Raw genomic sequence first — 23,545 nt, forward strand, 5'->3', positions numbered from 1 at the left:
GTCTAGGGAAGAGGCGTGGGCACAGATCAGCAGCCTCCCCCCTGTGGCTCCCCCACCCGAGACACACTCACTTCAGCCTGCTTGAGCTCCTCCCGGCTCACTTCTTCCAGCGAGGCCTCCAGGAATTTCATGGCATAGCGCTCAATGGGGGTCAACTGTGGGGAGGAGGTATGATGACTACAGAGACCAGGTAACCTGGGGCCCATCTCCTGTGATTTTCAAGCACAGTAGGAGGGCCACAGAGCCCGAGGATGGGAGCTGGGGAGGGTGAGAGTGAGAACTAGAGGGCCCAATACCGACCTGCTCTACGAGGGCAGCAATTTCCTGCTCTGCCCGAGACATCTCCTCATCCTCAGCCCCAGGACGACTGGCCTCTTCCCCCTCGCCAGCAGGAAACCCATCGTTCTCATTGAACTCTGCGAGCTCAGCCACCTGCTCAGCCTTGGCCTGAGTGGCTGCACGGATATCCTCTTCATCCTCTGCCCGACACAACGCCTGGTGGGGGGGGGGCAAGGTGAGTAAAATCATTACACCTGCTCACGAGAACTTTACATCCTAGGATTTGATTTTGGCAAAAATATAAAGCCAAGTTTATAACCGAACTCTTCCACTCCCTTAAGGGTCCCGAGAACTACCAAGCCAACCCTGTGGTTCACAATGAAGACTGAACTGACTTGACCAGGATCCCACAAAAGGGCAAAGCCTTCCTTTCCTTTGAGCCACCTCTCAAGCTCTACAAAAAGAGCCATCACAGAAAATTCTAAGTATCAATCAAAAAGCCAAAAATTCTCTCTTGTATCTAATGGACCTCACGACAATTCTCTTCATCCAACAAAGCATGTCTGAGAACTCCCTAGAGTGCACTGTAGTCACTGAGGCCAGTGGCCTTGGGCAAGGCCAGCCCCGAGGAGGAGGCAGGGGAAAAAAATCCCCATGCGCTTCATGTGTGTGGGAGCTTGTGGGGGAAACCCACTCAGACCCAACCCCACAAAATTAGGATGAAGCATGTTCTGAGGTGGAGTCCAGGAGGCACTATTCTGAAAAGCTTTCTGAGGACTTCTATCATGCATCAAGTCTTAGAAATCCCGTGCTTCCCCGTCTTACCACTTCCTCCTCAGCTACTTCTTCCTCATGAGCACTTGAAAGAGGTGGAAAGTGGGGCTAGAGGCATAGACTTGACCGACAGAATTATTTAGATGGTTAGAATGAAAACCTACAACGTTTCTTGCCCTACTAAATCCTGTGAACCACAAGCAATCGACTATAATCTGATTAGCAGCAGGAGCAGCTGTTTCCTCCTCCACAGGCTAACCACAGGCAAGGTACACTCTAAGGACAAGCTCAACTTTAGGGACGCCCACTCTGCTTTCACCTGCTCCAGGATATGAGTCTGCTTGCTAGCCACGGCCTCTTCCTCCTCGTCAGGGGCGGAGGGTACGGCTGCATTAGACGGCTCCTCCAAGGGCATATCAAACAGCTCTCGGATGGTCTGCTATTGGGGAGACCAGAGGGAAGAGCATCAGACACAGGGTCACTCTTGGAGGCATTACAAGTGCCAACAGTGAGACGGCTGGTCCACGGAGGTCAGGGCAGCAACTCAACACTATCGGCAGAGCGATTCTCTTCTGCAGAAGCTGGAAGTTTGTGGTGAAACAAGACCTAACTCCCTGCTACAAAGCAGTTCAAAGTGGTGACCTTCATGGAGGCAGACGGTCACATTGCTCTTCCAAGGAGCAGCTGATGGGTTCAAACCACTGAGAACCAGCGAGATCAGGTGGCTCCTGAAAAGCTCAGTACCTGTTTAAAATAGGCGGTCGTGAAGTTGCCTCCCTCAATGGCCATATCTCCCAACATTCTCTTCTGATTTGCCTTCTTAAGGATGTTCTCCTCCACTGTCCTTTCACTGATAAGCCTAAGGAGCGACAGAAGTCACATGTACATATGTACACAGCTACTTGCATCAAGGAAGCTCCCCCCCAACCCCAGCAGTGAAGTCAGGTGAAGGGGGACCAGGAGCGAGGCAACACCTATAGATGTGGACGTCTCGGGTCTGCCCAATTCGGTGACAGCGATCTTGGGCCTGAGCATCCATGGTGGGGTTCCAGTCGCTGTCATAAAAGACAACAGTGTCTGCTCCTGTCAGATTGACACCCACACCACCACTCCGAGTAGAAAGGATGAAGCAGAATATGCGTTTATCTGCATTGAACCGTTCCATCAGGGCCTAGAGGGAAAGGGAGAAAACAAGGTATTGGAAGATATAGCCCCAGCAACAGACCCTTACAGAAAAAGCAGAGTGGGCCTCTTGTGGTCCAGAAAGAGAAGGCAGGAGATGGGGTGGACATCAAGGGCTTCGGATGCCTGGGTTACCTGTCTCTGCTCAACTCGGGTAGAGCCATCCAGGCGTGAGTAGAGGTGGCCATGGTAGGTGAGAAACTGCTCCAACACATCCAGCATTCGGGTCATCTGAGTGAAAATGAGCACCCGGTGGCCCTCTGCCTTGAGCTGTCTTAGCAGCACTGCCAAAGTTTGCAACTTTCCTGAGGAGATGAAGGGGTAAATGGAGCTCTTAGAATGGGGAGAACTCTCAGCGCTGGATGGCTATGACTAAAAGGTAATCAAGACTTTGGGCTAGAGTTTCAGTTAAGTCTCCTCCCTACTTCCCCATTCCACCCGCCCCCTCCCCAGAAAATATCTGTAGCTATCAAGTTGACTCCAGATCATAGCAACTCTACAGGACTGCTCCAGAAGATTTCTGAGACTAAAGACTTACAGAAGCACACAGCCTAATCTTTCTCCCATGGAGCAGCTGGTGGATTGGAACCACCGACCTTGTAGGCAGCAAGCCCAATGTTCAACCCACTACTGCAACACCAGGCCTCCTTCAGCGAGTCTAGGGGATCAAAACTATGTAAGTCCATGCGGTCTCTTCCCTTAATGGCTCCCCTTCTTCAGCGTGCTCTTGGCTGGGACAGAGTTCTCGGAGTGGAACTAGGGGAGGAATAGTGACCCTCCAACTCAAAAGGCACTGCCATCGAGGCCATTCCAACTCCTAGCAGCCCTGGGGAAGCGAGGGAGTGGGGCAGAGGGTCCTCAGCCCTGTTTGCACAGAGATCTTAACAAACTATGAGTTGCACCAGCAGAAACGAGAACAGAATTGTGTGCAACAGCTCTGTGGCCACAGCTGATGGAGGGAGACAGAGTCACAGAGGAGACCCCGCCACAGATCAGAACCAGAGTCAGCCAGATTCTAGGAGGTTATTGAGCTCAAGCTTGGCACAAACACAGAAATAACTTCATTATTTGATAGGTGGGTTTGGATATCTTTTAACACACAGAGGAGGTAATCCCCTGAAAAATGGAATCCCCACCTCCCCGCAGCTATGTATTAACATGTTTTTTACAAAACAACCTTATCACCTTCAGCGTACCCTCCATTACACTTAATACATTTGTCAAATCTGTGATTCCATTCTTGAAAACATTTTTCAAACTCATCTATTTGAATGGTTGACAGCACCTCCCTTGTTTTTTTTCCCCTTCACCTCTTCTACGTAGTCAAATTGCTGTCCTTTCATGTCCCTCTTCATTCACGGAAACAAAGAGAAGTCGTAAGGAGCGAGATCAGATGAGTAAGATGCATGGGCAGAGAGAGGCATTCCCAAAACCGTTTTTTGGCCAACAACTGGTACACTGAGAGGGCTGCGTGAGCAGGTGCAAACCCAGTCCATGCTGCCCCAAATACGGCCTTTTTTGGTAGCTCACTGTCACATAATCTTTCCAGAACCTCTACATTGAAAGCTTGATTAACAGTCTGACCAGTTGGAACAATGCCAACTGCACTACGAATCGACAATCCACCCATTTGGGAAGTTGACAGACACACGATGAGGTTTGTCATCAATCAGCATTTTTTGAAACGAGAAAACCACTCGTACACTTGATGGTGCTGTCCTTGTAAGATGTGTCCAACATCACAACAGTCTCTGTGGCACTGCCCCCGCCTCCCCACCCCCAAAAGCAGGAAACAAAATTTCACAGGTACATGCTGTTCCCTTAAGTCTAAGGTGACCAGACGTCCCGCTTTTGGCAGGACAGTCCCGATTTTTAGCAACTTTTCCCGCGTCCCTTGGCGTTTTAAAAAGTCCCGATTTTTGGAAAGAATGCATGACAAGCTAGGGTATACGGTTTCTGGCTGCCATGTGGCTATTTCGCCAGGATATGAGTTTTATCAATGGTGTCCCACTTTACCAATGTTAACATCTGGTCACCTTACTTAAGCCAGCCATCACAAAATACAAGGTTCGAGCTAAACAGCTTTTAAGAAAATTTCACTGTGACCATAGAGGACCTTCCCAGGTGGCCCAACTGGGTGCACTAACTCAGAGGGAGTTGCTCACCAATGCTGGCCTACAGGGGTGGGGGTGGGGGGAATGCCTCAGACAAAAGCTTCGTTCTGCCCAAGCAATTCTGGTTTTTTGGTGGGGTACCCCAGCGTATGCTCAATGATGTACCAGGTGGCTCTCATCACACTTTGCAAAGTTTCTAATATGATTTTAAATGAAAATATGTATTTAAATTCTCATTTTCTTAAATTCCTTTAGGTAATCCCCACACATGCTCGTACAGAAACGTTGGGCAGGATTTGTGGCGTAAACTATTCGTCCCTGTCCCACAGCCATTCTGGGTTAACAGAAGCTAATTAACTTTATGGGTAGCTGGTGAAGGTCTCTGATTACGGAGACGGCAGGCCCTAACCAAGTCCCAGCAGAGAATCAGGACTTGGTTCCTCCTTGCCACACCCCAGTCTGATGAGCCACTGAAACAAAGTGTGCCAAGAGGATTCTCCTTTCCAGAAAAAACACTTGCTAGGGTCAGAAGAACTGTTGTCTTGACCTCTCACTTCCTGCTTGGAGCCTTAGGGTGGGGGGTTCCTGGAGCCACGGCAGTCATCCTGAAGATGAAGGAAAATAACTATCGGCATAGAAACATGAAAGCTAAGAGCAGCCAGGAAGAGAGACCCCGACAACCTGCTGAAGCAGCCCAGACTTCTCATAGATAAAAGGTAGCCTTCTGGTTTAAAGTCAATGTTAGTTGGGGATTTTTGTTTGTTTGCAGCCAAATGCATCTGAATCAATACACAGATCCTTGCTTCTCCCCAAATGAAAGACTGTTCACAACTGGCCTCATCGACGTGAGGCACTATGCTGTCTGTGCTGTCTTGCCATCACTGTATCCTAATCGCTAACAAGAACCAAACACGGTCAGTCACAAAGCAATCACACGATGAGTAAGTGAATGAGCAACACACATCTTCAATTTTCACTAAAGTTAAACCCACGAAATGCCAAGAATCCTTCATAAATCCTTATCTCGTTCTCACCCATCAACAGAACCTGAAAACCCATGTAATGTGACCACCTCTGTCACAGTCTTACTACTGGCAGTGAACTCACCACAATCATACTGGATGAGCCTCAAGTCAGGAAACTGGGTGCGCATGTTACACACAATGCGGTGCAAAGGACGGGCCCGGGGCCAGAGCTCACAGGCCAATTGCTCCTGGAAGGCTGCCTGACGTGGGGCTAGCCAAGGAGGTGGGTGGCAGGCATGTAGGGAAGGGGCAGGTGCCTCCACAGGAGGCATGACAAAGATGAACCTGTGGAAGGAAGAAGGTAAGTGGTATAAAAGATGGAACTCTGGTAGGTCCCAAAAACTACCACCTTCACCAGACTCAACCACGACATCCACTGTGAGGCCCCAAGACCCACTTTCCATGAGCACATAGCCCTGCCAACCTCTCAATGATTTCTGACAGCTGGTCTAGTCGTTGCTGGGGCAACAGGACAGCCCTGCGGGCAGCCTCGGTAAAAGTCCAAAAGGTGGGGTGGTTGGGGCCAGGAGCACGAGGGCCGATGGGGCTGGCAACAGGCGAGGGCAGGGTACAGAAATCCAGGACTTCTGTTCCATACACGGGTGCCAGGGCCCCATGAGCCTCGCTAAGTTGGAAAATCCGCTCCAGACGTTCAGATCGCTGCCGTTTCCGCTTCTCCTCCAGAGAATCCTGGGGATTAGAGGGAAAAACACCGAGAAAACCATCAATCCCCACAAGGCCCACACCTAAGGCTGAGAGAAAACCAGACAATTCCTCAGACGGGCAACTTTGAAAACCATAACATTTTACAGTAAGTGTACTGTTGTTGACAGTGAGCACCGTCATCCGTCTCACAGTGCTAAAACTACAGCTCAGGCCTACATCTGCAACGAGCTTGGAAAACGGACGATCCGCCAGAATCATCCTACGCAACCCTTTGGCTCCAGAGCATCAGCGTTAATTCCTCTTGTTGGGATGGGTCAACAGTAATTACTGGAAGAGTTCCCCAAATAGCTGAACCGCTAACAGAGGGGTCCATCAGACTGCGGCAGGTTTCTGCCAAGGCCAGACAGGGGTGGGTTGGGACAGGAACAGCTAGCCAGACATGGGAACTCTAGAGAAGAAGGCGAGCACTCGGCTGTCAGGCCTGTATGATGCTGAGTCAATCCTTTCCCGTATCTGCACCTCTAGTCCCATCACTCCTCTGCACACGTGCAGTTTTGAGAAAGACCTCCACCCCCGCACTGGGAGTTCCACATGGCACGGTCCGCATTACAATTACCTAGACTCTTGCTTAGTACCAACCAAAACCACAGCCATACACCTATAGCTGTGATGAAAAAAGGGTAACGACGAGTGCTGGCAAGGATGTGGGAAGTAAAACCTCCTTTGGAGTTCAGTCCCTCACATGGCTAAACAGATTGCTACATGTCCCAGCAGTTTGATTTCTCGTGGGGACGGATCCCAAGAGAAACTGAAGTTGTAGGTCCAGCCCAAAACTCGCACTGGAATGTTCACAGCCACACTAACCATGAGAGTCAAGACATGCAAACAACAAAAATACAAATGTCTGTGTCCGCTGATGAACAGCTCAAACACTGGAGTCCCACTGGGCCTTAATAAGGAACAAAGTACAGAAACAAGCTGAAGCTTGGGAGTCGCTGCTGTGCTCACGGCAATCCCACGTTTACTGCTGGAAGCAAAGAGCACGCCACATGCAATCCCTTTACCCTGCACAGGTGATGCCTGGATCGGCAAGTCTACATACAGGGGCTCAGAGGAGACTGGTGGTTGCCCACAGGGTAAGGTAGAGGAAGAGTGACTGCTGATGTGTACACAAGGCTTCTTTGTGGGATGACGACACTGCCCTAAATACGTTCTGGTGTCGATTACACAGAGGCCGTGGTGGCTCAGTAGTAAAATCCTGGCCGTTCGTGAGGGACACCCAGATTCCATACCTGGCCAATGCACCTCAGACACAGCTAGCACCTGTCAGTGGAGGCTTGCATGTTGCTATGATGCCGAACAGTCCCACCGGTCTACTTCCAAAAGTCAGTCAATGAAAATTATGAATTGTAGTGGTCCAATCCCACTGTGCATGGCCTCATCAGGGGTTGAGGGGTCAACATGTCAGCCAGCAACTGCACAACTGTGAGATGGACACTTTTAAATGGGTAAAATGTTGCTTAAAAGGTATCTCAATAATGTAAAGAAGAAAAAAAGTTGTGACAAAAAAACCTCACTTGGCCTGCAGAGTTTCCTGTCCTGGAGTACTTTCAACAAACCAGGGCGGGCCATAGGGACAGAGGCCGGAGTTTGTGATACTTGTCAAGGGTCAGGGACTGGGGACGCCGTCTTGATAACAAGAGAAAAGGCAAGTCCCAGAGAGATTCATTGGACGGCCTTTCTTACCAGTTCTGGGATTATTTACTGCAATCTGGATGACAAGTCCAATTAACTGAAAAGAAATGGACCAGAATAGAAGAATTGGGGGTGGGGGTCACGGGCTGTCAAAAACTTGCCAAGGAATGGGGGCAGAGTTCCTCGTTTTGCCCCCGGACCACCAGAGGTGAAAGACAGCAGGTAGTAGGAGAGAGGCCCATACTATCTAGGGGACTGGACCCTGTGAAGGGGGAGCACCGTGGCAGTGGTTAAGCAAAAACTTGGTGAGTTGAACCTGTCAGCTGCTCCTCAGGAGAAAGATGTGGCAGTCTGCTTTCGTAGGTGACAATCCTATGTGCACGGCGCGGTTCTACCATCACAATGGGTCACCAACAACGGGAGGGCAATGCTCGCTTTTGCCTTTCTCTTATGGCGTTTTGTTTCCTTGGAAAGTGTACTGCTCAGTGAGGGTGATGGTTTTAGCAACTGAAGAAAGTCATTCTAAGGACTGCCTCTTGTGGGGAAGAGGAAAAAGCAATGGCCACATCTTCATTAACTGTGTGATGTTGCTGATCATTTCATAAGGCAATTACAAGCAGCCCTGGTGGTGTAATGGTTACGCGTTAAGTTGGAACTTCGTGGTCCACAGTTTCAAATCACCAGCCAGCTGCTCCGCAGGAGAAAGATTGGGTGCTTTCTACTCCCACCAACAGTTAACAGTCGTCCTAAACCCACAGGGGCTCCGAGTCAGCACTGACTTGACGGCAGTGAGAAGGCGATGACATGTCATGCTAACTCAAAACAGCAACACCGGTCAGGAACGGATCGAGTGCACACCAGCAATGGTGGAGGGTCCTGAGCTAGCCCTCTGAGAAAGGGAGACCCTGGGTTCGTTGCCCATGTGAGAGATGAGCAGGTCTAGGGAAGAGAAGTGACTTGCCCAGCGTCATTCACATACTTAGTTCACAACACTAGACTTTGACATTTTGTAAAATAAGTGACCCGATTCTGTCGCCCCTCTATCTGATCCCTACTCAACAAAACATAAAGGCCCGTTGCCGCTCCCATGAAAGAGCACACCTTACCAGATAGAAAGGGGAACGCGGTGGTGGTGGAGGTTGGCGTCGAGGTCGAGGGCCACTGAAGGAGGTAGTGGTGGAGGGCGGGCTGGGGGGACCAGACCGTAGAGTCAGCGTCTCAGGCTCATCCTTGGGGACAGACAGCCGGGATACCATGGTAACAGGCAAGGGAGCACAGCCAGATGCCGGCGCCACAAGGGAAGATGGCTGGAAAGCCGGTGCCTGTGTTGAGGCTGCAGCAGGGTCCAAGGTCGGCACGGGAAGCGGGGTGGGGCTCAAGGTGAGCGTTTGCACAGAAGCTGGGGCCAGGAGTGAAGATGCTGCTGCTGGAGCCAGAGTCAGCGTGTGTGACGAGGACGGGCCCATCGGAGAAGCTGGAGCCAGAGGGGGTGCTGGAGCCAGGGACAGTGTCTGAGTTGGACCCAGTGGTGGCCCTGGTGCCAAAGAGAGTGTCTGGGCTGGAGCTGGTACAAGGGACGATGCTGGAGTCAATGACAATGTCTGAGCTGGGAAGGAGCCCTGGGGGTTCCCAGTTCCTAAGGAGAGTGTCTGTGATGAAGACGAGCCGCCAAGAATGGGTGCTAAAGCTGGGGCCGGGGCCAGTGTCGGTGTGGAAGCCAGGCTCGGGAGAGGTGATGGCACCGGGGCTGGGACCACAGTTGGAGTCGACGGTGGAGCCAATGCAGGCGATGGGACTGGAGCCAGAGAAGCAGTGGGAACCAAAGGGTTTCCTGAAGTCGGCGACGGAGCCAGGACAGGAAGAGGAGCCATAGAGGGAGCTGGGGAAGGAGCCAGAACTGCTGTCTGTGGAGCCACCATGGGAGCCAGAGAGGTGGCCAGAGCCTGAGATGTAGAAGGTGCTGGAACCAGAAGGGAAGGCTGAGCTGGAGCTGGGCTTGGCGCTGCCGGGAAAGGACTGGCCAGAGCTGAAGCTGGCACCAGGACAGGTGAGCATGCTGGAGCCATGGCCGAGTTCAACCCTGGAACATGTGAAGAAGCAGGAGCCAACAACAGAGGATGCCCAGGTGCCTGAGATGAGGACAGGGATGAAGTTGTTGCCAAACCCAGAGTCAAAGCTGACGCTGCTGCGGAAGCCCCAGCTGGTGCCAAAGAGGGAGGTCCAGGAATTGCCGAGCCAACTGGTGCCAATGCAGGAGTCACAGTGGTCAAGAGGGCTGGGCCCGAAGCAGAAACAGGTAAGGGGGCTGAGATGGGAATGGTGAGTGGAGCCGAGGTTGGGGCAGAAAATGTGGTAGCGATGGAAATGGGGAGTGAAGAGGAGACCGAGGATGGGACTGCAGAGGACACAGGACTAGCCAGGGGAGAGGAGTTGGGCACTGACATCGGAGAGGAGGCTGGTCCAGGGAGTGAGGCTGGCCCAGGAATAGGAGAAGAGATGGTCAAGGGAGCAGCTCCGGGTGCTGAAGCTGTGGAGACAGAGGATACATTAGTCCAAGACTTCTTTCCCTGCTCTTTCTACTTAGTACCCTGCCCGGCCCCGCCCTCTTCCCTAACCGCAAGCTCCACCTGTTTCCCAGACAACGTCCCACTACTCCCCCCACCCCCCATGACATCAAAGCCACAAGGCAGTCCCAATAAACATATCCTGGAATTAGGCCGGTCCTTGGGGCCCACTGCCAATCAAGGCAGTACGTCAATAAGGGATCTACTGGGATAAGGGAAAAGCATCAAGGCCACCGCATCTCCACTCGTAACAAAAACGTCTGGCCTCAGCCACCTGGACTTACCACTGATTTCGGGCGAAGGACTGTGGACCAGCTTGAGAAGGGGCCTCACCAGAGTGGGCGTGGGTAGAGGAGCCCGGGAAGTACCCAAAGTAGGTGTGGGTAACCGGCCAGGGGTCAACGTGGGGCGTGGAGACAACACAGCTGGCAGCCCAGAGCTTGGGGGCCGGGGCGCTGGGGCCAGTGGAGGCACAGCAGTCAGTCCATCCCGGGGGGCCTGTCTCACTACAATCTTCACCACGCCTGTGTTATTCACCATGGTTGGTGGCACTGCAAGAGGAAGCTACATTGAGGGAAAGGTAGAAGAGAAACAAGAGACCCAAAGGATGGAAGAAGTCCAGGGGCAGGAACGGGTGGCAGACAGACGGACATCAGTGACAGTGGCAGGAGAAAGCAACACTGCAGGCAGGCAGGGCAGCCTGGGAAGAACCAAGGACAGCAGGGCTGGGGGGGAAGCCGAGAGCCTCACCCTGGTTAGCAGCGAGTGGAAGGCTGAGACCAGTGGGGGCAGGGGTGGTGCTGGGGGTCGAAGAAGGCAGCACAGAGACAGGGGAAGGGCCAGGGGTCGGGGCCACGGCCTGGATGAGGGCCACATGGGCAGGCTGGCTGATGAGGTGGTGCTGCCCCCCTGCCGACACCAGGTGCACCACATTCCCTGGGTTAAGGGAAGAGAGAAACAGAGAGAGAAGCAGCTATCAGCCAGGGACGGGGAGAGGAAAAGGCAGGAGGAAAGGGCAAACAGAGGGGGGACACTTCTCCCCCCTCTCCAACCCCCCCCCCCAAGCTGGCGAAGTGAACACAAAGGCTGACATCTAAGGGGGAAGAGGCACAGAAACAAGGGAACAGGGACGAGGAGCAAGAAGGCAGGACAGGGGGTGGGTTTTACCTACTTTGCAGCGGGCGGGGCTGCCCCACAGCAAGCTGGCGCACCTGGGCACCAGTCAAAGTCAGCTTGTTGCCCTGGATTTGGAAGGTGAGAGGTTTGCTTCCCCCTGCGCTAGCCAATGGACGCTGTGCCAGGGAGGCCAACTGTCCAATGCTGACCACTTCCCCAGCTGTAAACAGAGAAAGGGCTTATTGTGTACGGCTTTCAACACCACTTCCTAAATCCTCACAAAGCACACACCCTCCTCTCCCCGGAAACCTCCTCCTCCAGCCCTTCTGTTGCAGTTTACCAAGTCCCAGCGGAGTCAGCCTCCATCTACACAGCACTGCCTTCAACTCCTCTACACCCTCTAGTGGCCGACTACCAGAATAACCTAATGACCAGCCCCACCCCTCCCAACAAGAGCCCAAACCATCTGTCACCACTACACTGATGTGTCACCTCCCTGCTAAGGGCCCTGACTATCTGGCAAAATGACTGCTAGCTGCCTAACACCCGATGCTCACTGCTACTAGGCGTTTGCTCTCAGGCTCCCTGGCAGCTCAGCGTGCCAGCCCAAGCTCCTGACTGCGAGGTCCCAGGACTTACAGGGCAGGCGAGCCTGCATATCCGGAGTCAGGATGAGGCGCTGTGGAGCAGGCGTTGGAGCTGGCACTGCTGTGGTGGCGACAGGGGCTGCAGTGGCAGAGGTGGCTGTGGGGGCGGCAGCAGCGGGAGGGAAGGTGTAGCCTGGTGGCACTGTCAGGGGCTTCAACAGACTGGAGGAGCCTGGAGGTGGGGCGGGGCTGAGCCGAACCGGGGCGGGTGGAGCTGGTTTCAGGGAGAGGGTTGGCATGGGAGGCCGTGTGGTCCCACCTAGGACTCCCAAGGGGGATGATGGCAACACTGTGGACACAGAGAGATTACCTGTGAGATGCACACAGCCTGCCTAGAATCTTTCCTGCTCTTACCCACCACAGCCAAGCCCCCTCCTCACTCCTCTCCGCAACCTGAATAAGGTTCCTCAACTACCCCCAGCACCTTAGCTCCCTTACAACTCACCTTGGGGGAGAGGACCACTGTTTGGCTGCATCGGGGGCAAGAGAACAGGGCCAGGGGGCCGGGATGCTGGGAGAAGTGGGGGCCCAGAGGTCGAGGCTGACACCATCAGTGGTGCTGGCAGCGCGGGAGGGACCGAGCCAGGGGGGAGCGGGGCTGAGAGTTCCGGGCCTGGAGGTCGCACTGGGACAGGACCCACGGGAGTCCGTGGGCTGTTCACCACTACCACTGTCCGGCCTTCTTGCTTGGGCACTGGCTGCAGCATCCTGTGAGGGAAAAAGTAAGTCAATGAAAGATGGAAGGAAAAAGCAGGAATAGCGGAATAGAGAAAAGGCAAGATGAAGCAGGGAGAAGCCAGAAAAGCAAAAGGAGAAAAAGAAAGGGACCAGAATTTGAAGTTAAGATGCCAAAGGCGGCCAGAAAGCCAAGGGACTGGGATTGAGGAAATCAGTGGCAAACCCAGTGTCCCCTCCCAGGACCCTCCCTCTTTAAGTCCCTCGCTCCCTCCCATCCTACCGTGATACTGTGCACTCGCTCTGTGCACCAATTAAGCCTAGCCTCCAACTTTTTCCATGCCAACCCCCGCCAGGCAGGCTAGCTCGGTCCCCCCATCCCCTTCTTCTTCAGCCCCGGTACCTGTTGACCTTCATCTTGACTGGCTTGGGCCTGGGTGGGGGATCCGGAGCAGTAGCCACTTCTAACAGTATCCGGTGGGAGAGACGGTGCCGGGGCAGAAAGGTGTCAGCCTCATATCGAGATACACGACCCTCCAGGCCAATAAGGTCAAAGCGACCCATATCTATCCGCTGCCACAAGATGAAACAGAGAGGGAGGGGATCAAAGACAGTCGGAAACAAAGTCACAGTTAAGACCTGACAATAAGCCAGGTACAGACCTCAGCATTCCCAATTATGAATTGTCACAAGCACACTGCAGAAACAGGCGTCACAATCCTTGTTTTAAAAGGCAAGGAAATCTAAGGTCAGTGGTTAGTCATCACCTAGCACAAAGTTTGGAGACTAGGAAAGGATGAAGCTGAGGAAGTGGTGCCGAGGGCTTGAGATAAGAAGAGGGAGATGCAAAAGGTCAGTTCTTGGCCTGAAAAGAGAAGAAAAAGTAGCGATGACCTGGAAGGCAACCACTTACCTGGAGGGGGTGGACATCTGTGGCCCGCAGCACCAGGGAGGCAGTGCTGAAGCAGATGGCCGGGGTGATGAAAGGGGAGGTAACGGGCCGAGGGTCAAACAAGTTCGGGTGATTGCAGACTTTCCGAAGCTGCATCAAAATGTTGATGACGCTCATGAAATGGCCAGTAGCAAGGGTCTCCTTAGTTCTACAGGAAGAGGAGACACAAATAAGCCTTTCGGACAACCAGCCCCCCTCTCACCTGGGCCTCAGGGCACACGTTAAGCCCCCCCTTACGTGGTCTGTGCCATGAAGTCATCATAGAGACAGCGTTGGCGCTTGGAAAGCCGGCAGCGGATAACGTGCTCGTACTTTTTGGGCATCTGCTTCTCAACATCCACCTTAACTCGGCGCAGCAAGAAGGGCCGCAAAACCTAAACACACGTACGCAGGAGTCGTGAGAGGAGCACAGGGCTGCTGAAGACTGGCTGAGCCCGGCAGCCACACTCCTGTTGTCCAGTCAGCCCCAACCACACACACACACAGGAGTGAGAGGAGAGGCTGAGCAAGGCCCTGCGAGCAGGAACGCCCCACCAACTGCCAGAGTGGAACTGCCTTTCGGAGCATGAGACATTTAGAAGAGCACAGAGAAGTGTCCGGAAGGAGCTGAGGACAAAAACTGGGGCAGGGATGGAGTGGAAAACCAAGGGCAAATTTGAAACCTTAAGAGGTACAATCTGTGAACACAGTCATTCAGTTGGCATGGAAAAAGTGAGAGAATGCGATGAAAATAAAGGGGGGGGCGGGCGGGGGAACAGTTAAGAACACGATTGCTGGGCTGACCAGAATAACAACTTGACTGACCAAGGTGGGGTTGAAATAACAGTTCAGAAGGCCAGAGATGTTGGGTGTAAAAGAATGAATGACGTTACCAATTCAGAATTTAGGGTACAATCACATAGGCAGCCCTTAGAAATGGGGAGCACAATCAGACATCAGCAAGAGTCCTAAGAGACATTGTCATTTAAAGCTGAGCGGACGAGGAGGAGCCAGAGGACATCACATTACAGTGGACACACACAAGACCATCAAGGGAATGAGGGCGAGGAAACCCAAGTACAGAAAACCCCACCGGGGGTTGGCTGATGGGCAAGATTCTTCTCCGAGAGGCAAGGGCAGAAATGCCACCAGGAAAGAGCAAGATGATGACAAGTAGACGAGGCCACTCTCTCTGGAAACGTGCTGGTCACAGAACACCGCAGCTTGACAGCAGGCTGAGTTCAGCCTGGGGTTACTTCCCTGTCCCGTCCCCAAAGGCCTTCTGAATACTGCCCTTCGTTCTAGCCTGGGCCAATAAGCCTGAATTAACAACAGGGATCCAAAGATTAGATAAGAAGCGTGGGGGCAGAGTCTATGGTGGTGGAGAGGAGCAACTCAGCAAAGGAGAGGAAGGGGCTACATTCTAAAAAGATGTGCTCGAGTTACTGGATGGACAGATTCTTGCGTCAGTGTATGTGCTGCTCTGTAGACTCCAATCAAAGGGCCTGGCCTCACCGGGGCAGCGCCTACCTTATGGAGCCGTTTGACTAGTCCTTCGTTATATTCTTGGCTGCCCTCAATCATGCCAGTTAGGGGGTTAGAGAACCACTCCTTGAACTCGCGGTGAGACTGGAAGACATGAGGCATCAGAAAGTGCATCAAGGACCACAGCTCCATGAGGCTGTTCTGCAAGGGCGTCCCCGTCAGGAGCAGGCGTCTCTGGCTGCAAAGAGACAGCAGCGAATCAGTGGAAAGACAGCAACATTCCAATCTGACACTCTCCACTCAGCCGGCAGCCAACCCTCCCACAGATCCCCATGCCCACCTGTTGAAATTGAGCAGTGACTGCCAGCGCTGTGACTTGAAGTTCTTGATGTTCTGCGCCTCATCCAGAATGAGATAGCGCCAGTTCTTGCGGCGGAAGGCCTGGTGGTCCTGCAGCACCAGCTTGTAAGACGTGATACACACATGGAAGGCGTTGGGTTTGGTCCACCCCTGAGACCACAGAGAAAGTAGCAGATTGTAGGGTCAAAAACAAGAGCACAAAGATCACCCCAAGGTCCTCAAGAGACAGAAATCACCTTAGGAGAAAGGACAAAGTCCCAGGAGAATGAAGCAACAGAAAGAGGGAAAGGGAGTCATCTGAGGGCCTAAGATTTATCAAATCCAAAAACCAAACCACAGCCATCGAGTCAATTCTGACTCACAGAGACCCTAGACAGCAGGGGTGGGGAACGTCTGGCCCAGGGGCCACACAAGGCCCACATCTCATCATCAATACCAGCTAGCATCAACACCCCCACCACCACCACCAAAGAGAAGCCGCGGCAGCCATCGTATTAGGGGTGAGTTGAACAAATACGTGATCAAATACAGCAGGCTCATATGTGGACTGTGAATGTTATGAAGATCCAGGTGGCCGCTGGCAGAAAAAGGTTCCCCACTCCTGCTATACAGGGTTTCCAAGACTGTAAATCTTTAAGGAACAAATAATCTCTTTCTCTGCTGAAGTAGCCTGGTGGGTGTGAAGCCCCCCTTGAAGTTAGCAGCCCAACGCCTAACCCACCGGGCCACCAGGACCCCTTTGGAAAAAGAAGAGGAAGGATTACTAGGGGGGAGTGACCACATGGAGGATCAAACCTGCCGCTTGAGTTTCCTCTCTTTCTGGGCTCCATAGTAGGTGAGGATTTTAAAGCTGGGGCACCAACGTTTCAGCTCCATCTCCCAATTCAACATCACACTGGTGGGGACAATGATTAAGTGGGGCCCCCAGTTACCTGTTCAGCAAAAGAATGAGAAAATGTAAGACATTTTGCGATCTGGTCCCTGACCTATAACCCTGACCTCCTAATGGCCTTCCCCAGAATCCTAGCACCTATACTGGCTGGTTCCTGCTCAGAGTCAGTGAATCTGCTAGCTAGGAGGACAGGAAAGAGCGAGAAGTTCACCATCCTGCATCTGGAGTCACTGCTAAACAAGCACCCCAGGGAGGTAGCCAGGGGCTCACAAGGACATGCCCTAGTGAGCTACCTTTCTCACAGGCCAAGTGGGCCAGCAGGGAGATGGTCTGGATTGTCTTGCCCAGGCCCATCTCATCGGCAAGAATGCCATTAAGCTTCTTCTCGTACATGGTAACCAGCCAGTCCAGGCCGATATGTTGGTACTCCCGGAGCTGGCCCCGAAGCAGCAGAGGGATTGGCGTCTTCACCTGGTGGGAAGGAAAAGTGGTGTCACGGGGACTGGAGGCTTCTGCCATTGGGAGGTAGGCTAGTGAACCGGGAAGAACAGGAAGCAGGGCCTGCCTGGGGTACCTGGGTAGTGGCCAAGGTGTAACCCTTGGGCTGGAGGCTTTCAGCAGCCGCAGCAATGTCGGTAATTTCCTTCTTAGGGCCTGGCGTGGGGGGCCCACTGCCCCCATCTGGCTCACTGTGTTCTTCATCTCTGGCGAGCAGGTACTCCACTCCAAAGTCCTCATCTTCCTCGTCCTCATCATCCTCTTGGCTCTGTGACTGGGCCACCTCAGAATTCTCAGACTCTGAGTCCTGCGAGTCGGAACTCCCGCTTGTTTCCTCCTCCCCTGAATGTTCATCTTCCTCATCCTCACTCTGCTCTTCAGGCGAGTCTGAAGCAGGAGACGGAGGTTTACAGTGGACCATACTTTTTCCTCAGTGTCAGTGTCCGCCCTGCCTGACGACCACTCACCTGACTGGCTGCTACTACCCTCCTGAGCAGCCTCATCAGCTTCTGTGCCTTCCTCCGGTTCCGACTCAGAGTTGTTAGCCTCAACCTCCTCCTCCTCCTCCTCCTCTTCACTGCTAGCGGAGCCTGGCGCAGAGGTATCAGAGCCATAAGCCCCTGGATACTGCTGCAGTAGCTCCTCCACAGATAGCTCACCTGGTAGAAAACAAAGGGTAGGCTTTAGTTACTTCAAGGAGAGGAGGAAGGTGTACATGTAGGTCTCATTTTATTGAAGCTTTGTAGACACTAAACTAGATCCTTATCTGAGGGGAGACCAAAGCGCTAACTTCCAGCACTAGCTACCAAAAGCAAGCCCCACAGCCTGGCCTAGCTCTGCTGTTTGTCCCGGGGAAGAACACCATCTAACAAATGAACTTCACCGTTATCAGGTCAAGGGTGGCCAACATCGTTTGCCACTGAGCACCCAATTTACGATCAAACTAAATCCCCACCGTAAACATCCATCACATCCGACTTCTAACTGCTCACTCAGCAATCTCCCTTTGTTGTTTAGCAATGTCATTCCACCCTCCAGTCTCAGCAGAAGCTCAGCCCAGGGCTGGTGACTGTCACCTTCTCGAGCCAACTCGCTCAGCTCCATGGCGTGATCCACTTCCCCTGCCAGCTGTTCCTCCGCTGCGATGGTGTCTTCTTCATCCTCCGCTGGGAAAGACAATGAAGCAGGGTTAGTGGGCATAGGAGCAAGAACACAAGCCCACAAGAGGAGGTGAGGCAGTCTGAAAGGCTGGGGCCAGACAACTCAAGAGGTCAGGAGTAAGAGGATGAAGTGAACATGCCTGACCTTCATCCTCATTGGCAGTAAACTCTTCATCATCTTCATCTGGATGCCAAGGCTGGCTGTTGTGCTGTGTGACTGAAGAGAGAGGTGGCTTCCTCTATATGGTAAAGGATGGAAAGGATCTGAGATTAGAATCGCAGGAAAAAAGGCTCCGGGGTGAATAAAATGTCACAGAACTGTCTCTGTCCCATTAGCTGACCACTGCCACTGGCACAGTCCCAGGGGAAGGATGCAACTGTGAATTTTCTCTCAGTACCAGCTAGTAGGTCCTGGCCCCACAGCCTGGGGAGGACCTGTGTAAATGCCGGATAAGAAAACATCTCCCAGTCTCAGCCCCAGCCCCTCAAAACCCAGGACGCTCTTACGGCTTATGGCCTGAAGAGACTTCAAGGTTAGTTATCATTCCAGCTCCCACCCCACAAGTCCATAAGGAAGTACGACTGTTTCACCTAAGTGACAAATAAGGACCAGAGAGATCACACCTCAATGTTAAGAGTAGAGCAGAATACTCTTCCACCCCAGCACTGGAACCTCTGCCTATTTAGCACTGCAACTTGCCCCAAACTCTTAATCACAGAGAACTGCCAAAAACTCCAAATGAAGCTCAAAGCCTAGAAGCCAGGCCCTGAACCTCTCTCTCTGCTCCCACGTACATGCCCTGCCTGTACCTTCAACCCCTGGGCAGGTTCTTCTTCACCGTCTTCAGGTTCATCTTGGGCGTCACTCCCGTGAGACGACAGCGTGTGGGCAGGGCTGGCAGGCCCTTCTAGCAGCTGAGGGGGCAGAGAGCGGAGCAGCTCTTCCAAGGGCAGCTCTCCCTCACGCCGAAGCAGTTCAATCTCACGCCTCTGTGTCTCTGCGTCATTGCCTTCCTGCTGCTCTTCAACCTCAATCGTCTCTTCATCATCCTCTTCCTCCTCTTGGGGCTGGAAGTCCCCATCTATAGCAGGAGAACAAGGTCACAAAGTCCACGGGGCCCTGCAAGCCACAGGGTGGGTTTTCAGCTCTGGGAAGGGCAGAGAGAAAAGAATAAAACGCCAAAAAGAATGCGCACCTTCATCATCTACTCTGGAGGCAACAGGTGGAGGGCTGGAGGCAGCTGAACCCGTGTGGGAAGAGCCAAGGCAAGGGGAGGAGCCGGCTTTGCTGGAGGCAAGTGGCTGATTGAGGCTCTGAGACAAAAGGTCTGAGTACTTCTCAGTCTGCCCCACAATGAAGTCCAGGTGCAGATCCAGAGCTTTTTTGCGTTTTTCTTCGAGCCGAGACTGTTGCTTGAATTGTACCACCTGTCAAAATGAGAAAGGATGCGAGACACCAGCTAATTTATATACTGTTATGGACTGAATTATGCCCCTCCAAAATATGCATTAGAAATCCCAATTTCTATGTTTGTGGTTATTATCTTGTTAGGAAATGGACTTGACTTTTTATGTTACGGAGGCATGATTAGCACAGGGTGTGTCTTGAGGTGGGGAAGACAGATGTCAATTCATAGGACCATCTCCAGGGAACCAGCAAACAAAGACCCTCCTCAAAGTTTACAGAGGAAGCCCTCCCCTAGAATTAGTACCAATTCCAGACTTAAGCTTTCCAAAAATTTGAGATTTGCTTGACAATGGCACATCTGTTACATAACTAAGACACGTGCTTGCACAGGCTCCTCTAGGCCAGGCTTGTCCCGGCCTTTCAAGAGGAAAGCACTAAGTAAACTTAATAGGCTCCCCATTCAATAGTGCTGTTTTTTTTCCCTGGGGAACATACAAGAACACAAGGAACGAAGAGCCAGCCCCCCCAGCCCTCCCCCGCCCCCCGCAGGGAAACATTTGCAAATGTATCTGGGGCTAGGTTTCAGTGAGCAGACACTCCCTAAGTGGCAAAGAGGAGGACGTCATCCCAGCAGCAGCAAGAACATTTGTAAATGGACAGGGATGTAAGAAAGGAGAGGCACCAGCCAGTAAGTGCAACGGAGGCCGTTATGCACGTAAGCAGCTGACAGACATACACACCACTGTTAGAAGACATGCAGAAGGCCTCACAAAGGACCCTGGCCCTGGAGAGCACAAATGGGCCCCTGAGGTAGGGCCTACAGTTCTCCCACAGCCTTTCTTTCTCCTCCATGGTACTCAATGCTATGATCTAACGCACAACAGACTACGTCCACTTAGAGCTGCTAGAAACTCTCTCACACAGTGTTCGCTATTCCTGCCACCCGCCAACCTAAGCCAAGGCCCTTTCCCTTTCTCAGCCCCAGCTGCCTACCTTCTCCACATTGCTCCAGAACTGCCTGACATCCTTGGCCACGGCAGAGGCAATTCGGCGCAGCTTGGCCTGCTCCTCCCTCCGGGCTCGCTCTTCCTTCTGCCGTTGCTCTTCGTGGTGACGGATCACCATGCGCACCACCTGTGGGAGCGAAGACCCCCAAGCTGAAGCACTTACAGGGCAGAGCCCCTCTAAGTCAAAGTCACAAGACCTGGGAGGACAGGGCTTGCTTCTCTGAGACAACACGGTTCCCTCCTACCCAACCCCTCCACCCAGGGAAGGCAAACAGAGAGGGAAGCAGAAGGTGGGTCTAGCTGAGGACGTACCTTACGGGCCACACCCCGTTTCCACCGACGCTCCTGAGCAAAGTCAGCAGAGAGCCACTGCATTTCCTCACACAGATAGTCCCAGTGGCCTTTGGGGCGTGGAGGCTCTGGCACCTTAGGCAGCCTCCTCAGTGACCAGAAACCCTCTCTCCGGAGCTCAGCAATCCGGGTCTCAATCTCAGCCTCCTAATAGGGGGAAGGCTGGGTGGGTGAAGAGTTCCGGGACACCAACTCCACTTAGCAGCTGAACTACTGAGCAAGGACCACATCAGGCACCAACTGGGCTCTCTCATGCTTATGACCTTGGTTAGTGCTCAATACTAATCCTATCAGTAAGAATAAGGCATTCCTCAAACGCGGGGGGTGGGATTACAAAAATTAAGTGACTTGCTCAAGTTAACAGGAAATGATACAAGCTGGGCATCCAAAATAGATCTATTAACTCTGGATACCAATTTTGTGTTCTTTTGGTTAACATTTTGCAGGCACGACGGATGCAGTCAAGAGGTGGGGGGGGGGGGGGGGGGGGGGGGGGGGCGGGGGGAGGACGACGACGACAGATCCCTAAGAGAGTGTGCCAGGGCATCTGTTTCTGTCTTGACTCTAAACCAAGGCAAGAGGTATTTATCACTGCAGAATTCCCGTGACCCAGAGGATGTTCATGGCAGATGCACAGAAATACGCTATAAAGCTCAATTGACAAAGCGGTTCAGGGAAATGCTATTTTTATTAAAGTGTATTTTTATAAGGAATACACTAAAGTTAGACAAGTGTCAATGCTTAGCTATAGCGGAAAAAAAATTTTTTTTTAAACAAAATTCTATTTTGATTGTAGGAGTCCCTAACTGGGCACTAACAGTTGAGCACCTGACTACAAGCCAAAAAAAAACTGTTAGCCTGAGAAGACACCTTTCTTGGTCAGGCAACCTGCTTCTTAAAAGGCACAGCCTCCCAAGCCCTGTGGAAGTTGTACTCTATATACAGGGGCTTGACATAAGCCAGAACTGCCTAGATAGCCCATCAATAACACTTTTATTTGATCACTTTTACATTAAGAAAAAAACTAAAGCATTTGAATTTCTTTTTAAACAACCAACTTAAAAATTCAACATGAGTACTCTAAGATTTCTTCATCACTCCTGTCTTCTAAGGTGGAGGCAATGACAGCCTGAGATGAGATGGGGAACTTCGTGAGCTGACAGTGAAGGCACACCAAGAGCCAGTGGCTCTCAGACATGAAGTGTGCGTCAGAACCCTAGACTGCTGGGTCCACTTCAAGTCTCCACATGGCCATTCCTAGGCAACTAACAGCGATGGTGACACTGCTAGTCCAACACACATACTCCTGGGTTACCTGAGTCTAACGAGGCAGGAGAGAAAGCAGAAGTGGAAACCAGTCTTAAGTCTCATAGTTTACATTTTCATAAGAGCTGGGACCGTTCAATGCAAAGCTGATTATCTGAAAATGTAAACCCCCACCTAATTTATAATTTTAAAAAATGGTTAAGAAAAACATTTTCAAGTCCATTATCAAATTCAGTTTAAAGTTCTTAACAGCCTAGATTATATGTCCTTGTTATAGCGAAAAAGCTTTGGTGGTGCTGTGAGATAAGCGTTGGACCGTTAAGTACAAGGTCTGTGGTTCAAACCCACCAGCTATTCTGAGGGAAAAAGAAGAGGTGATCTGCTTCCATAAAGTGTTACGAAGACTAAGAAACCCAATATAGGGTTGTCCTTTAAGTTGAAATCAACTCTACAGTAGTTACAGAGAAAAGGAAAATGAGAATCAAGAGTTCATGTAACATGCTCAAAATCATACAAGCCAAGGCAAACACTACACCCTCAAATCCATGGCCAAAAAATATATATGTAAAATACCCATGGGAAGTGGACGTTCAGGGAAGGTTCCCAACATAGGCCTTCCCAAAACATACATGCTTAGCCTGCTCTGCGATTTCAGCATGGCTCTTCTCCCACTTTGGGCCCTTGTTAGCCAGGTCAGCAGCTTGGGGTAAGTTGAACCCCTCCAGGGAGACCGTGGGACCATCTGAGGGGCCTGGAGGTCCATCCAGAGAAGAATCTTGAGCTAAGTGCTGGGGAGAGATGCCGCCTGCCCCACTAGAGGCTGGGGAACTAGAGGAGGCAGGGGACACTGGATTGCTGCCTGTCATGCCGTCCGACACCATCTAGAAATGGAGAAAAACGCATGCTTAGCTCAGTCCCAGAAGTTTTTAAGTACACTATTTCATCTTCATACTTTGGAATAAAGCATCAATCAATCCTATTTTCACAAACACAGACATTTGGGATAAAAAGTTTTACTAAAGTGCTCAAGATGGCAAAACCAAGTTTATAGTTGACATACAAGAGAATTATCTGTTGATTTCCATCCCCCGAATTCAGACCACCTCTATAGCCTATGATTTTAAATTGTAATCTACTTTTCGAAGCCTCAATGACTTCTCTCCAACAATGTCCCGTTGTGCCCTCATTTTCACACCAAGTGTGACAGACTTGCATACAAAATAAATGTGCTGTTGCTAGGTCACTTCTGGCTCACACTGACCCTAATATTCAACAGAATGAAACACTGCCTGCATGTGCATCATCCTTACAATTCTTTTATCTGGACCCATGGTTACAGCTACTTTATCAATCCATCTTGTCAGGGGTCTCCCTCTTTTTCACTGCCCCTCTCCTTCACCAAGCATGACGTCCTTTCAGAGAGACCAGTCTCTTCTGATGGCATGATCAA

At 51.9% G+C, this 23,545-nt stretch overlaps 1 protein-coding gene across 1 annotated transcript in view; it reads right to left on the bottom strand.

Annotated features, from left to right (window-relative positions):
- Positions 1 to 23,545, bottom strand: part of LOC101639323 (Snf2 related CREBBP activator protein) — a 30,135-nt gene that overhangs the window by 3,118 nt on the left and 3,472 nt on the right. The window contains exons 2-31 of the mRNA XM_004705657.2: positions 22,725 to 22,976; positions 20,791 to 20,976; positions 20,465 to 20,605; positions 19,260 to 19,491; positions 18,874 to 19,145; positions 18,209 to 18,302; positions 17,980 to 18,069; positions 17,371 to 17,562; positions 16,980 to 17,290; positions 16,699 to 16,876; positions 16,309 to 16,445; positions 15,494 to 15,663; positions 15,199 to 15,391; positions 13,927 to 14,063; positions 13,651 to 13,837; positions 13,141 to 13,310; positions 12,508 to 12,770; positions 12,055 to 12,351; positions 11,471 to 11,635; positions 11,050 to 11,235; positions 10,584 to 10,850; positions 8,842 to 10,262; positions 5,799 to 6,064; positions 5,457 to 5,659; positions 2,371 to 2,540; positions 2,028 to 2,224; positions 1,798 to 1,912; positions 1,373 to 1,492; positions 301 to 495; positions 72 to 155 (exon numbers count right to left, since the gene is read on the bottom strand). Of these exons, the coding sequence (XP_004705714.1) occupies positions 72 to 155; positions 301 to 495; positions 1,373 to 1,492; positions 1,798 to 1,912; positions 2,028 to 2,224; positions 2,371 to 2,540; positions 5,457 to 5,659; positions 5,799 to 6,064; positions 8,842 to 10,262; positions 10,584 to 10,850; positions 11,050 to 11,235; positions 11,471 to 11,635; positions 12,055 to 12,351; positions 12,508 to 12,770; positions 13,141 to 13,310; positions 13,651 to 13,837; positions 13,927 to 14,063; positions 15,199 to 15,391; positions 15,494 to 15,663; positions 16,309 to 16,445; positions 16,699 to 16,876; positions 16,980 to 17,290; positions 17,371 to 17,562; positions 17,980 to 18,069; positions 18,209 to 18,302; positions 18,874 to 19,145; positions 19,260 to 19,491; positions 20,465 to 20,605; positions 20,791 to 20,976; positions 22,725 to 22,976 (6,891 nt within the window). The remainder of the gene's footprint in view (positions 1 to 71; positions 156 to 300; positions 496 to 1,372; positions 1,493 to 1,797; positions 1,913 to 2,027; positions 2,225 to 2,370; positions 2,541 to 5,456; positions 5,660 to 5,798; positions 6,065 to 8,841; positions 10,263 to 10,583; positions 10,851 to 11,049; positions 11,236 to 11,470; positions 11,636 to 12,054; positions 12,352 to 12,507; positions 12,771 to 13,140; positions 13,311 to 13,650; positions 13,838 to 13,926; positions 14,064 to 15,198; positions 15,392 to 15,493; positions 15,664 to 16,308; positions 16,446 to 16,698; positions 16,877 to 16,979; positions 17,291 to 17,370; positions 17,563 to 17,979; positions 18,070 to 18,208; positions 18,303 to 18,873; positions 19,146 to 19,259; positions 19,492 to 20,464; positions 20,606 to 20,790; positions 20,977 to 22,724; positions 22,977 to 23,545) is intronic.

The sequence above is a fragment of the Echinops telfairi genome, unplaced genomic scaffold, assembly GCF_000313985.2.
Source record: "Echinops telfairi isolate 266 unplaced genomic scaffold, ASM31398v2 ScPeMD7_5;HRSCAF=22, whole genome shotgun sequence".
NCBI lineage: Eukaryota > Metazoa > Chordata > Mammalia > Afrosoricida > Tenrecidae > Echinops > Echinops telfairi.